This window comes from Crotalus tigris, unplaced genomic scaffold, assembly GCF_016545835.1.
Source record: "Crotalus tigris isolate CLP2741 ecotype Arizona unplaced genomic scaffold, ASM1654583v1 scf7180000024513.1755786, whole genome shotgun sequence".
In the NCBI taxonomy this organism is placed as follows: Eukaryota; Metazoa; Chordata; class Lepidosauria; order Squamata; family Viperidae; genus Crotalus; species Crotalus tigris.
In genome coordinates, this window is record NW_024100685.1 from 1,598,957 (window position 1) to 1,612,783 (window position 13,827).

General features: G+C 54.8%; 1 protein-coding gene across 3 annotated transcripts; it reads right to left on the reverse strand.

Moving 5' to 3' along the window:
• Positions 1-3,705: 3,705 nt before the first annotated feature.
• Positions 3,706-13,824, reverse strand: LOC120303959 (interleukin-12 subunit beta-like). 3 transcript variants are annotated; one of them, XM_039333948.1, is made up of 7 exons: positions 9,741-13,824; positions 7,099-7,174; positions 5,994-6,227; positions 5,390-5,510; positions 5,047-5,249; positions 4,427-4,581; positions 3,707-3,938 (listed from the first exon to the last, which is right to left on the reverse strand). In XM_039333948.1, the coding sequence occupies exons 2-7, from the start codon at positions 7,172-7,174 to the stop codon at positions 3,831-3,833; spliced, it is 897 nt and encodes a 298-aa protein (XP_039189882.1). In that variant the 5' UTR covers positions 9,741-13,824; the 3' UTR covers positions 3,707-3,830. The 3 variants fall into 3 exon arrangements, with proteins under 3 accessions (XP_039189880.1, XP_039189882.1, XP_039189881.1); XM_039333947.1 differs by having other exon boundaries at positions 3,708-3,938; positions 7,099-7,219; XM_039333946.1 differs by lacking the exon at positions 9,741-13,824 and having other exon boundaries at positions 3,706-3,938; positions 7,099-8,049.
• Between the last annotated feature and the right edge of the window lie 3 nt (positions 13,825-13,827).

The following is a 13,827-nucleotide window of genomic DNA, read 5'->3' on the forward strand; positions in this document are numbered from 1 at the left end:
AAAAAGGTATTTATTGTCTGAAATAAAATTATAATTCTAGGCAAAACATTCATTTTTATCAGAAAGATTCTGATTCTAATTTTAATTTCTCCCATCTTAACATGTCCTTCTTAATTTAATTCCAAGTTTTAACATAATTATTTTGACATACAATTCATATTGTCCTAGTAATATCCAAGTATTTTTTGTAAATATTTGATCTTCTAATTTTATATTTTTAACATCTTCATGTACTGATTATTAATCTTAAAACCTGTTTATATACCACATTTCCCCATTCATGTGTCTACCTCCTTCTAGTGGATCTTCCAAAATTAATACCAAATCAACCACAAAGGCCCTTATTTCATACATTTCATTTTAAATCTTAAGTTTGGTGATTCTCTCCTCCTGTTTTATATCTCTATTCAATACCTCAAGAATTAAAACGAGCAAAATTTTGGAATGCAAACATCCGTGTTTTGCTCATTTTTGACTCTCATGGGTTTTCATTAGTTCTCCATTAACAATTATTTGTACTTTCTGTGAAGTATAAATCAATCTTCAAGATTCATATCTTCCAGAACATTAAACAAAAAAATCCAATTCAAATTGTAAATCTTCTCTGTATCTAAGAATTTCAGTGCAGCTTGTTTTTTTATTATGTACTTTCAGTTGAACAGAACATCCAAAGCATTTCTGATAATCATCTTTTTTAGATAAAAAAACTGCATTGATTTTCATGATTAAAGTTCTGTATAATAATCTCCCATATTTCAGCCAAAATTGTGACAAACAATTTATAGTCATTATTCAATAAAGATATTGATCAATATTTTTTTCACTAGTCAGTCTTGTGCCTCTTTAGATATTAATACTATATTAGCCTCTTTCCAGCTATTAGGAATCTTTCCATTCTGTGGAATAATATTATCTGTTTGTTGTAAAAATTAAAAGCTCATCCTCAAAACTTTTATACTAAGAGGCTGGCAACCCATCTATACAGGTGCCTTTCCTGTTTTAGTTTTATTAATAACTTCAAAGAGTTCCCTTATTGTATGTCCATTCAAATATTTTCTCTGATTCTCTGTAGTCTTCGCTAAATTATTCTTCCACTTTTTCCAAGGATATTTCTGGTCCTTTATATAAAGCACCCCTCGTATAATGCTGATGAAACACTTTTTGCAGATTTGCATCATCTCTAATTACATTATTTCCTTCTTGTAACTTTAATAGCACTTTCTTTTCTTTTTGCAATTTATATGCCAATGTTTTCTCCAATTTATTTTTAAATTCAAAATGTCCATGAAGATCAGATCTGTCTAATTAATTTTGTTATTTTGAAAAGTATTTTTTATCAGAAAATAAATTCTGTTTGATAAAATATCTATCCCCTTTATCCATTTAAAATTTAATTGAAACACAGTCTTGTTTAGCTTTCTGGTGTTATATTAAAAATCTTTAAATTAGCATTTTTCTTCTTACTTCCAAAATGAAGGCAACCCACCGAGAGTCTTTGCTCTTTACTGCTGTTCGAAATATTGCTTTTAGGTTGTAAATTAATAAAATTGATGGTTCTGCGGTTAGAATGCAGGCTGTCTCTGCCCACAGCCAGGTTCTGGTGGGCTGGAGGTTGACTCAGCCTCCCGTCCTTCCGGTTGCTGGGAGCAACAACATGCTGACACTGTAAACTGCTGCAATATTTACCTTCGCAGGGCTGGGAGCAACCAAGTTGGCCTACAGGAAAAGAAGCCTGGACTTGCAGGCGGTCCTTTCAGGCTGCTGGCACCCTGGGAGTCTTGCAAGATCCAGAGTCCCCCCCCCGAGGAGGGCTCTGTGCCTTAGGCAGGAGGGGGCAGGAGGGCCAGTTCAGGGTGCTCCGCAGAGCAGGAGCCGGAAAAGCCTTTGGCGGGGCGGGCGCATGGCCTGGAAGCAGGACCAGACAGTCTTCAGGCCTGCAGAGAGCGAAAGGAGGCCTGGTTGGGACAGAGGCTGCCTTCTTGGAAATGCTGGATGGGCAACCGGAAGGACTTGCCGGTGTGCATTGGCACCTCCCTTCCTGTCCAAATCTGGGCCAGAGAATTAAAGTGAACAGTCTCTGGTGTTTGTGGTGCCAAATGTGGCCACGCCAGCAGTTTGGATGCTGCGAGGGTTGCAAGTGAAACACACACACACACACACACCAGCTAGGTGAGCAGCTCTGGGTGCCAGTTTGCCACCAGGTCCAATCTGAAGTGTTGGCCTGACTTTTCTATCCCTCCATGGCATGGGACCAGGTTACCCATGGAACCAGCTCATCCCAATTTCATTTTCTGCTCCCATCAGGGCAGGCAGGCAGGCAGGCGGGCAGGGCATGTTACAGACCCCCTTAGTGAAAGAGCATGGACTGGCAGAGGGTAGGAAGGGATCCTTCTCTACTCTCACCTCTGCTCTGTGGAATAGCTGCCCCCTCCCGCCTTCTGAAGGGCATTGAGATCTGGCTCTGCCACCTGGCCTGGGGTCCAAGAGTGGCATGCAGCCCTTGGAGGGGGTTGGTGGGCTGAAGGTGCTTGTTCTGCCTTTTTAAAGTTGCAATTGTCCCTTTTAGCTTCGTTTCAATATGATTTTTAACTTGTTTTTCAAAACAGCTTTTTACTGTTTTATTAGTAAACAACCCACAGGCACACACATGCAAGGGGCAGTATAGAAATTTGATAAATAAATAAAATACTATAAAGCCACACTATTAAAAGCAGCCATTTAGAACAATTCTGCTCGGAAGACGACACACAGAAAAGCAAATTCCTGAGCAGTTGCTGATTTGTGTATCCATTTTACAGAAAATGCCACTGCTTAAATACATTCTTGTACAAATAATTAAAAAATAGAATTGCTAAACTGGGTTCCCTTTGAATGTGTGTGAGCGGAACAGACGAGCTGGTGTCGCTTCTGGACTAGGGGTTCCCTGCAGGTCTCCGAGAAGCATGCTGCCCCAGCCCTTGCAGCCCTGCGTACCCCAGGGGTTCTGGCTCCTTGACAGTGGCTGGGGAGGAGGCCCGGTTCGGACAGGGGCTCTGGGGTTGCTTGGCCCCTGGAGTCTGTCCCACCTGGGTGGGCAGAGAAGCTTTGTTGCACTGGGCTCCTGGCTTGGCAAGGGGCGCCCTGGCAGAAAGCAGCAGAAGCCCTTGATTGGGTGAGAGTGGCAGGCCTGCAATGGGGTGGTGGCAGCCGTGGTGGGGTGGAGGCTAATCCTGAAGCTGGATCCATTCCAGCTGAAGTGAATCTCTGCAGCTCAGGGCTGAACTGTGGGGTCGACGTGCAGACGTTTCATTACCCAACTAGGTCACATCATCACCAGGATTCCAAGTAACTAGAAGGAGCAGAAGCTGAGGCCAAGAACCAAACTTTATTTGATCACCGGCTGCCTGCTCTCCAAGAGGGGGGGATCCCAAAGAGTGGAAAGGCGGAGATTCTGACACCCCTTGGAGTGGAGAGGAGGGAAACCCTCAGAATCTGATTCCCAAGCAGGTTTTGGGGGAAGTGAAGTTGGTGTTAAACAGGCAAAGTCAGACTCAGAGACAGGCAGCTGAGCCCTGATGCTGTGCAAAGCCTGCCTGCCCCCCCCCCTGTGATTCCTCACCCTCCTCACAAAAGCTTCCCCCCCCCACACACAATTGGGCTGTTCCTGGACAAATCTTCGGGCAGACAGGTGAGCCTCTTGGTGGCTTTTGCCCTGGGAGGATTAAAGATGCTTCTGCGATTGCGCTTGGCTCACTCCTAGTCTGCACCTGGGAGGGGTGGGGGTGGGGGTGGGGAGCCGGAGCTGCAGAAGGACGGGGAGGGGGAGGGGGGGAGAGTTCCGGCTGATGTCCTCATTTCTTCCATTCCTGCCAAGAGCTCCAAGATGAGCTGATCAAAGCGTCCTTGCAGCGGATCTGCGCCTTGCTCCAATTCTGCTTCGTGGTCAGCTCCCTCTCGGCCTGCAGCGGAAAGAGGGACCGGTTGAACCAGGGGAAGGGGGGGCAGGCAGAGGGGCTAATGGGCCTGCCCAGCAAGGTGGGTTGCCCTTGTTCCCTTCAACCCGAAGGCGGCATCTGCGCCCATTGTGCATCTGCACAACTACAAGGAGGATCCCGCTTCCTTAGGCAGCTCTGCGGACAACACAGCCCTGGAAGGAGCTGTAGCAGCTCAGCAGAGCATCCCCATGCAGTGGCAGTATACCAGCATGGGGGGGCGATGCTGGGCAGCTTGACCCAGGTCTCTGCTTGGGGGCTGTCAGCTGGGGCCTGGCCCGCTGGCTGCTGGGGGTGGGGGATTAGCATAGTCCATTCGGTTTCACCCCAAGACCCGTGGTTTACACCAAGTCCGTTGAACACTTTGTGGTTCCGAGAGGCTTTTTGTGCCCTCAAAGACATCCAGATATCCAGCCTTCAGTGTGACGAATGATAAGCCCAAAAGGTTTACTCACGAGGAGGAGGTGGTTCTCCTTGCTGCCGGAAGCCGACTCCAGGCGGAGGTTGTACTGCAAGGGGAAGTAGGTGGCGGGCAGGTCCCAGGAGGCTGGGGGAGCCCAGGAGACCGTCTGCCCTGTGACCTTCAGGTAGGCCGGAGCATCGGGCTTCACTGCGAGGAGAGCAGGGATCCTGTCGGACCTCGTCCAGCCACCCCCCGGCCCCCTCCCTCCAGAGGCCCAGCACAAAGGGTGGAAAAGCCAGCCTGCAAGGAGGCCCCGGCTTGAAAAGACTCTCCCCAAATTTTCCTTCCTAAGACAGGAGGTGTCAGTTATGGCGGAAGACGCTCTGCCCAAGTGGACCTTGATAAAAGGCAAGGCTGGACGGTTGCAAGCCCTGGGCAGTGTCCCTCGGGCCTTAGGCCATTTGCCAGCAGGTGGGGGGGGAGCCTGGGGAAGAGCCCCCCTGCAGGAGCAGGAGGGAAATGTGTATGTGTGTGTGTGTGTGTGTGTGTGTGTGTGTGCACGCGGAGAAACAGACGCAACGGCAGGCACACTCAGGCCACACCGCTGGGTTGGGCCTTCCAAGGCCTGGGATGGGGCCCTGCATGAGAAGGGGGGGCTGGTGCCATCCATACCGATATCCCGCAAGAGAAAAGTCTTCTTCACTTCGCTGTAGCCGCCACCATCTTCAGAAAGCCCCCTCAGCACCAGGACGAGGGGGGTGAGGGGCGCCTCCTCCGCATAAGGACAGAAGGAACAATTGTTGAACTGGATATCCACCACTCTGTTCCCCAGGAGAACCACTTCTGTGGAGGGGCACAGCACAGCCTCTGTGTCTCTGCAAAGAGAAGGCAGAGGTGGAGCCCTCGCTGGCTGTAGCGGTGGTGGATGAGGACTCTCCACGTGCTCAGAGACCCCCTTTTCCTCGCTGCGATGCTCGGTGCACAGTGAAGAGAGAGGAGGGTTGGGGCTACTAACTTGCGTTTCAGGTGGGCCAGAAAAGTCGCCGTGTTCTGAGACTTCCAGGAACAGCTCAAGGTGCCGCTGTACGATGTAGCCCAGCAGCTGATGGCCGGTTCTTCCGGTTCTTCCTTTGCTCCTGCAAGAACCGGGGAAAAGAACTGAGGGCGAGTCCAGGCCCCTCTTCCTGCGGCAGCCCCCCGGGGCATCTCCCACCCACTAGGTGCCCCGAGAATCTGAATCTGGAGCAAGAAAGGCAGCTGCGCCGAAAGAGAACCCCCGCTGCTGCTTGTCCCCAGCTGGAAGAGATCCCCCATCCCACCATCCTCCCCAGGCAGTGGCTCCTGTCCTCCCTGGGGGGCTGGCGACACAGCCCCCCCTCATGTTCCCTGCAAGCAAAGATGGAGGCGCTTCTCAGGCTTTCCGGGATGCTTGGGATGGGTTTGCAGGAAGGGGCCAGGGTGGAGAGACAGAAGAGCAGCCCAGGCCTGCCCCCCCCCCCGCTTTGAAGGCCAGGCCAGAAGGCTGGTGGGGAAATGGGGCAGAGAACCAGGCTGGGGTTTAGCTGGGGCTCTGGGAATGAGCCCCCCCAAGGGATTCTTCCCCTCCCTTCCCCGCTCACCTTCCGCCTTGAAGAAGTAGCTGTGATGAACCCCCAGGGCCACATGGAAGCTTTCCAGCAGCCGGGATCCGGCCCAGCAGGAATAGTTTCCGGCAAATGGGAAGTCCAGATTGTAGATGACAAACTCTCGGCCTGACTCCTGCTGCGTGTCGCCCTTCCACTTCCACTCCACTTGTTCTCCAGGGGAACTGGAGCAGTTCAAGGTTAGGTTTTCATATTCTTTCCGAATCAGCACTGAGGGCAAAACCCCAAACCGGAGAGTCAGCGGGGCCGGAAGGGGCCCTACCAGGCTGGCTGGCTGCCAGCCCCAAAGCGGTTTCAGGGCTGCCCACTCGAGGCTGTTACTGGGATGGCCAGAAATTTTTTTTCTAGGCTGCACCCCCATCCCCAAATTTTGGGGTGCAGGGGCTTTGTGAGAAAAGCCTATGGGGTGTTTCCCAGAGCAGCAGAGGATGGGATGCTGCACCCGAAGCCCCAGGGCCCGTCTCACGCCCCCCCGCCCTCATTCTACGCAGGGCAGGGCTTGGCTGCCCCTGTCCTTCCAGGAAGGCCTCCCCTCGCCCCCCCCGATTCTGTGCTTCTTCCCTGGGTGGGGGAAGCAGCCCCCCCTTCCTCACCTGCTGCCCTCTTGTGGGAATTGTGTGGAAGCAGCGGGGTGGGCTGGCTCTGCCCTCTGCCCTCTGCCTACTCCCCAACTTCTGCCCCTTCTCCTGGGCATAATTAACCCCCCAACCCTCATTGTACCTGTGGTTCTAACCGCTTAGTTGCTCATTTTCACTACCTGAACTGCAACCCTCACTAAATTCTGGCAGGAATGCCAAATTTTCCTTCAAGGAGACAAAGGAAGAAGCTTTGAGGTGGCTCAGCTCTTCTGCCCCTCTTTGCCCACAGACGGAGGGTTTTTTTCCTCTGTCAGAAATTTCCTGCCACTTCTGGGGTAGGCAATGCTGGCTTTTCCATTCGAGTCAGAAGGGCAGACCCCTGGAATTTGGGGGGGCTCCAGGGAGTGAGTTTTGGGCACAGCCACCTGCAAAGGACCCGGGATATCTGGCTCCTGGCCCTCCCGCCCCCCCCCCAGGAAAAAGCTGGCAAAGAAGGCACTTACGTGAGGAGGGAAAAGCAGCCATGGCCTCCATTGCCACGGCCACGGCCAGCAAAGCTGCCCACTTTCCCAGCAGCATCTGTGTGAGGTGAGGCAAAGAGGCGTATGTGGGAGGCTGGCCTGGCTGGGGAGGAGGAAGGTGAGAGCTGCTGCTGGAGGTCATGGCTGGGAAGCCCCCTCGCCCTAACCCAGCCCCTCCCCTGAGCATCACCCCCAAGTCTCACCGAGGGGCCGAGCAGTCCCCAGGCTCTAACCAGGGGGAGAAGACGGGGAGGCCAAAGGGTGGGACCCCCTGTCAATGGGAAGCACAGGCAAAGCTCCCACCCCTGCCAGGGAAGGGGGGACATTTATAAAAGGCAGCCCCATCCCTTGCCAGATTGCAGGCTAAAATATGTCTGCACGTGCACAGAGTACAAAAATGTTCTCATCTGGAAGAGCACAGCTGGCCTCCTCCCGCCCCAAAGCAGCCCTCCTCGCCTACGGTCATCTGGTGGTCATCTGGTCCCTGGGCCTCCACTCGGCCCTCCCAGCTGAGAAGCCCAGTTGCTGAAAGGACCCCAGCCCAGTTCTGGCCAGCACGGCCAGAATTCTCCTGAGGAAATGCTGCCCTCCATCCCTTGGCCTATTCCAAGGAGCAGCAGCAGCAGCAACGGGGAGGGGGGCAGGGGGGGAGAGAACCTGTGCCTTCTCAGGGCAGCCCCTCCTTCCAGAGCCCCCTCCATGGAAAATGCCCAGACCAGTCCAAGCTCTGCAAGGGGAGGGGGAGGCGCTGGCTGGAGTCACCTGCTGGAAACACCCGGTGGGCAGAAAGATGCGTGGGGATGGGGGAGATGGGGGGCATCCCCTGAACACCGGGGCACCCATTTCTCTCCTGCCCCCAGAAAAGTAAGGCAGCTCCTGGGTGCCCCTTGGTCCTGGAGCCAAGGGGAGAAACCCAGCCCTGGGGACAGGGTGCTGGGGGCCCCTTCCTCCCTCCCTCCCTCCCTCTCAGCCTTAGGCCAGAGGAGGCCAGGCGAACCCTGGTGGAAAAGCTTGTCCAGAAACTGCAGGGAGAGTCCAGGAGTCAACACCGATTTGAAGGCAGGAAAAAACCTCTGAAACCTCTGAGGATGCCTTGCCAGCAACCGAGGCCCCTGGCAGAGGGGCCCATGCGTCCCCCAGGGCCCCGGCTGCTTCTGTGTCTGACACTGAGGCAGCTCCTCCTCCTCCAGAGCACTTACCTCTCCGTGGGTAGTTTGGTCCTATGAGAGGAAGGCAGAAGGAGGACTGATCTAATATACCCTTTCTGATGGGGGGGAGGAATGACACAGGAGGAGGGGGCGGGGAGGGGAGGGGAGGGGAAGGAAGGGGAAGGAAGGGAGAAGCTGTCAGGGCATCCCCCATCCCGGGACTCTCCCTTGCAGAGAGGGAACTGCCTAGGGTCAAGGCAGCCTCTTCACGGCCCCTCCCCGGCTCCACTGACAATTGGGCCTGGGCTGGTGTCGAGGGGGCTCCCCGTGGCAGGAGCCCTGGGTGTGATCTGGAGTAAAATGAAGGTCCTTCCCTTTCCAGCACCCCGGGGAAGTCCGGAGCCAGGGAGGCCTGGATTGCCTGCCGTTGGCGGAAGACCCAGCTGAAGCTGGGCACCCACAGGGGCCTCTGACTGGGCTCTCCACGGATTCTGGCCAGGTTTTCCAGGACCTCAGAATGGAAGGGCAGGAAAGGATCCCGGATCATCCAGCTGGGCCTCCTGCCCTGTGGAGAAATTCTTGGTTTCAGGGCAGCACTCCCCAGGGACAGGTTCCCCCCCTCCAACCCAGAAGCATCCACTGACCCCCAGGGCAGCCTCTTTGGGTCTGACCCTTAGGGGAATTGTCCCGCCTTCTGGAAGGACCGCCCTGCCCCCCACCTGCCCCCCTTCTGACTACCAGGTACCCAGCAGGTGGCTCGTCCCCAGGAGGGCCATACAGGCTGCTTCCAGCAGCTCCTTTCCCGGCGCCTGGTCTCCATGGCTGCTCTTGTTTGGATCCTTCAGGCCAGTCCGTCCGCGTCCTTCCTAAAGGCAGTGCCCAGAATCCGGACAGGATATTCTAGGTTTGGCCTGACCGCTGCAGAATAGAGAGGAACGATGACCTCTGATCAGCTTGGCAGCTGACTTCCCTTGATGCACCTGGGTTGGCTGTTTCTGCAGCTGCATAACACGGTTGGCTCATGTTCAGCGCATGGTCCAGCAAGACTCCCTGGCCTTTTGCAACATGTCCTGTGGCTCCACTGTGAGTCTGGGGGGGAGGCAGCTGGCCACGTTCATGCCTTTGGGCATCAGAGCCTACTGAGAAAGCGGAGAAACTCTGCCTGCAGGGTGGGCAGGGTCTCTCCTTTTGAGCAGGAGAAGTCTTCCCAGCTGAATTCTTCCACCTAGCCGCTCATCTGAGGCATTAATAAGATGCTACGCGCAGATCCCGACAGGCCCAAACAGGGCAGATCTCTCCCTTCCTATGGCAGGTGTGCATGTCGGGTCTTACGTAGGAGCTTCAGCCCCAGTTCTATAGGGAAAAGCCCAGCGGCTCAGAGCTGTGGTTCAGATGCTCAGCTGCCCCAGCCACTGACCTCCAGCCAGCAAAATGAGCAGACCCACTAAGGCATCAAAATGGGAGTTTTGCTCTTACCTTTCATTCCTTTATTGAGCTTCCAGGTGGCTTCACGGTTGTTTGATTTCCAAGGCCCGTGAAATGGGAAAAAATTATAAAAATTATTAACCTGTCTGCGCTCGTTTCCTTTTTGGGGCAGCAGAAGATGGACCCTCTGTGGTCTCCCTCAGATCTGGACCAGCAGATAGCTAAGGGTCAGATTGTTGCAAGGAAGGGATGCGAGTTGGAAAGGATAAATATGGGGGGAGGGGTGGGGGTGGAGAAGAGTTCCCAGTTACAACTGCAGAAAGATGCCTCTGCCTGATGGCAAAACATCCCTGGGACAGAGTAGTTGCCTTACCCTGTTCCTTGTGCCAAGGCTGGGAGAAGCCAGCCTGCAGGCCAGGGTCATGCCAGAGTGCCATGAAAGTCTGGAGAGACGGAAGGATACGTGGTGGAAGGAGGCTTGCAAGGGGCCACCAAAACACTGGACCAGCTAGAGTTGTGCCACCTGTCTGAACCTCCATCTTTGTTAGGTAACCTTGGCTCACTCAAACGTGGCTATAAACACGGATGACCCAGGCCTGCCCCAGATAAAGCAGCATCTAAGAGAAATTGGTTGACACCTATTTTTCCTTGTGCTCCAATACACATTATGCAGGATGGTAAACCCAAAAGTTGATGAAGACATTAGCTAGGAACAAGCATGGTCTCAAGCTACATCTTTAGCAGTGGGGGGGGGGAAGGGGAGGGTGGGTGCTGTCCCTGCACCTACATCCCATCCACAGAGGGGAAATCAGAGGATTTGGCCACCATCCCACAACGGAGTTGCCGAGACTGTCCTACCTAACCCCTGGAGCACCACAGGTTGAAGGCTGGTGAAAAAGAGGAAGGACGTGTTTTGGAAGGGATTCTTACTCACTCTGGTTTATGGGGGTGTAACAGAAAAAATATTCTTACCAGAACAAGTCAGAGTTTCCATGATAAGGCCAAGGCAGGCTTATCCTGAGTGCCACCCCTGAAAGCGATGAGACACCAGCAGTGCTAGGTAGGGAGGAATTCCAACAGGAAGTTGTTCATTTGCAAATCACCGCAGAATTTGGTGTTTCTATGTACGTATGATTGAGCCTGGGGATTCCGGGCCCCCAGAATCAGCAGACATCACCCAAGGTAGCCAAGACCCTCTTCGGGGCGCAGAGCAGGATCGGCTGGAGGGCAGGGCAACAGCAGAGGGCGGCTGTGCAGGGACCAGAGAGCAGCCCCTGGCTGTCCTGGCCAGGCTGCTCCCTGACGTCTTCCAAGCAGGAGACCCCCATGAGAAAAGGAGAGGACACGGCCATGGGGAGAGGGAACCGCCTTGCAGAGGCTCCGTGGAGATGTGGGTCGAGTGGAAAGCCAGACCTCCCCTCCTGTCAAGACGGCCGTGGGCCAAAGAGCCCTGGAAAGCTGTCCTGGGGTGGGAGCGGGTGGGGGCACCTGCACGGGAGACAGCTTTTTAATGGTTTTTCTGAAAGAAGTGGGGTTTGCAAGAGGAGGGAGGCAGGCCTGCCCCCCCTCCGCACCTATCGTGGGAGTTGGGGAATTTTGGATTGGAGACGGGGTGCCTGCAGGGGGATAGCAGCACCCAGAGAAGAAAGCCGGGCCAGGGGGGGGGGTCATGGAGAAGAGCAGCTACAAGCCTCGGGAGAAATTGACCTCAGGGTACGGAGAGAGCTGAAGCAGTCGATGGGTGGCTGGATGGCCTTTGAAGAGGACTCGGCTGCCCCCCAGATTCGTACCTGTGAGCCTGGCCGACAGACAGACTGGAAGACACAGCACAGCCTTGAAGGAATTCAAGCAATTATGACCTGCTAGCCAGGAAAGTGAGGGAGGGGGAACCACCTTAACTGAAGGACATTCTGCCTACAAAAAGACAGAATGCTGCAACTTGCTAAGCTGACTTTTGGATTCTGAGCTAGATTTCTGACAAGATATGAAAAGTAGGAAGAATGTGTTTGGAAGAGCCTCAGGAACCTGGCCAATATTTCTGTCAGAAAAGCCATCAAAGAACGGATGTTCCTCTGTAGGAAGAAATGTGACTTGAAACAAAACTTGAAAAAGAGGAGATACACTCAGTGAGGACAGTTATGCCTCCATGCCCACTTAAAGGGGATCATCCAGTAGCCAAAAGGAGGGATAACTTCACCTGCACACCGAGGCCACCTGTGAAATTTAGCTGCCAGGAGATGAAGCAAGAAGCACCAATCTAGCCAGCTGGACCAAGGAGGTGAGGAGAGGCGAACTAGTCAACCTGAATGGTGGGCACTGTGGCTCACCAGCCCTGTTTGGGGGCAGCTGGCCGGCCACTGCTGGGTAGCTCCAGTTCAGCACTCTTTGGGGGCCTGCAGGTCCTTGCGCTTCGGACTCCTTCCCAGCTGCTCCTAAGTTCAGGCAGAGGGACCGCTGTGGTCCACGTGGCTGGACTCTCCAGCTTTGGACAGACCAGAGAGCCCGGGGGCTTCCCTGCCTCCCCTGCTCTTGGCTTCTTCCGCCAGGAGGGGGGAAACCGTGCGAGGGATGGGAAACTCCACCCTGCCACACCCCTTTTCAGCCCAATCCCCACAGCCCACCCACCAGAGTGGGTTTCCAAAGCTTTGAGGGCCCAGCGGCACCTTAAAAATGGCCAGCACTCTGGCCTTCCTCCCTCTCCCCATGGAGGTCAGGGTGGGTTGGCCTTGATTGCCTTTTGCAGCCACCAGGCCCATCCCCTAGCTGCTACTTCCATTGTGTGCTGGCTCTGCTCTGCTCAGGGGTTCAGGCAGGGTGCCATGGCCCCCCCTGGGGACCCCACACAAAGCCTTCGGGAGCCCCAGGAGATCCGCAAAGGCTTCCCCAGGGGCAAAGCCAGGGAAGTGGAGATCCTGGTTTTCACCGCAGCCTCCTTTCTTGGGCTACACGTCCAGCTGGCCCAGAAGAGAGGCGGCTGCAGCGCCCAGAATCTGGGCAGACCAGGGAGACGCGCTCTCCCGCCTGCCAGTCCTCGGGCAGACGGGACTTACGGCTGTCCCGGAAGATCAAGCACAGAGGAAGCGTTCCTTTGGGGAGGGGGATTCCAGTCACCTGACCCTACCACTCTTGCGCTGCACCCAGACCCCTGACTCAAGACAGGTAGCTCCTTATCCTTTGGGGCAGCCCCCCTCCCCAGATGCCGGGAGGGAACAAGGCAGGTGGTCCTGCTGAGTGACAGCTGTGGGGTGGGGCAAGGAGTGTTTCCTCAGCCAAATGAGGGGCTTGGTGGAGAGCAGGGGGTTTCCCATATGACCTCTTACGGGATCTTTTTTTACCCCTCCCCCTTCCTCGAAATGCTGACGAACATTGACTCCCTCCTATCTGTGGTTTCTTGCCCACCCCCTGAAGGAAGCCGGCCTCATGGAAAGCGGGCCTGGAGATAAGGGCTCGAGAGATAAGGGCTCAGCGGGGCTGTCTTGGGCTTTCCTCAACAAGGAGCGCCTCCGGTGGCCCCCCACTGACGAGGGCCTTTAGCTGAGCTCAGCAGTGCCAGGCGCCCCCCACCAGAGATCCTCGCTCCCCATGCCCGAGGGCCTCTCCACTTGGGGCCTGCCGGGAGACGGAAGCGCTCCAGCTTCCCAAGGAGGTTCCGAGACCCACTTTGACGGTCTTGCTTCTCTCCAAGGCAGCCTCCGCCGAGCAGGCAGCCCCATTCGCTTCCACTGGCCCAGGAGCCACACAGGCTGGCCAGGAGGGTGTTTCTGCTGGTCCCGGCCCCAGAGGGCAGCCTAGTCAACAAAGGCCCGGAAGGTCTGGACTCCAGCAGGCTCTGGTTTGGCCTCCCAGCAGGGCTGCCTCTGTCACAAGCACTACCGGTGGTGGTGGTGGTGGTGGCGGCAGCTGAGTAAGGGCAGCTGCTGCTTCCTGCCCTTCACCTGATCCAGCAGGGAACGCCAAGCGCAAGATGGGTGCAGACAGTTCTGGCAGAATGGAGTCTTTACATGCCCTGGAAATTCGATTCGCACCCAGGCCCTTCCCTAAACCCAAAAAAGCGTGCAGGAAACTCTCCAGCCCTTCAAATTGGACACATGGACGTCATTCCCAGGCAGCCCCCGACCCACAGCCCTATTCCCAGCCA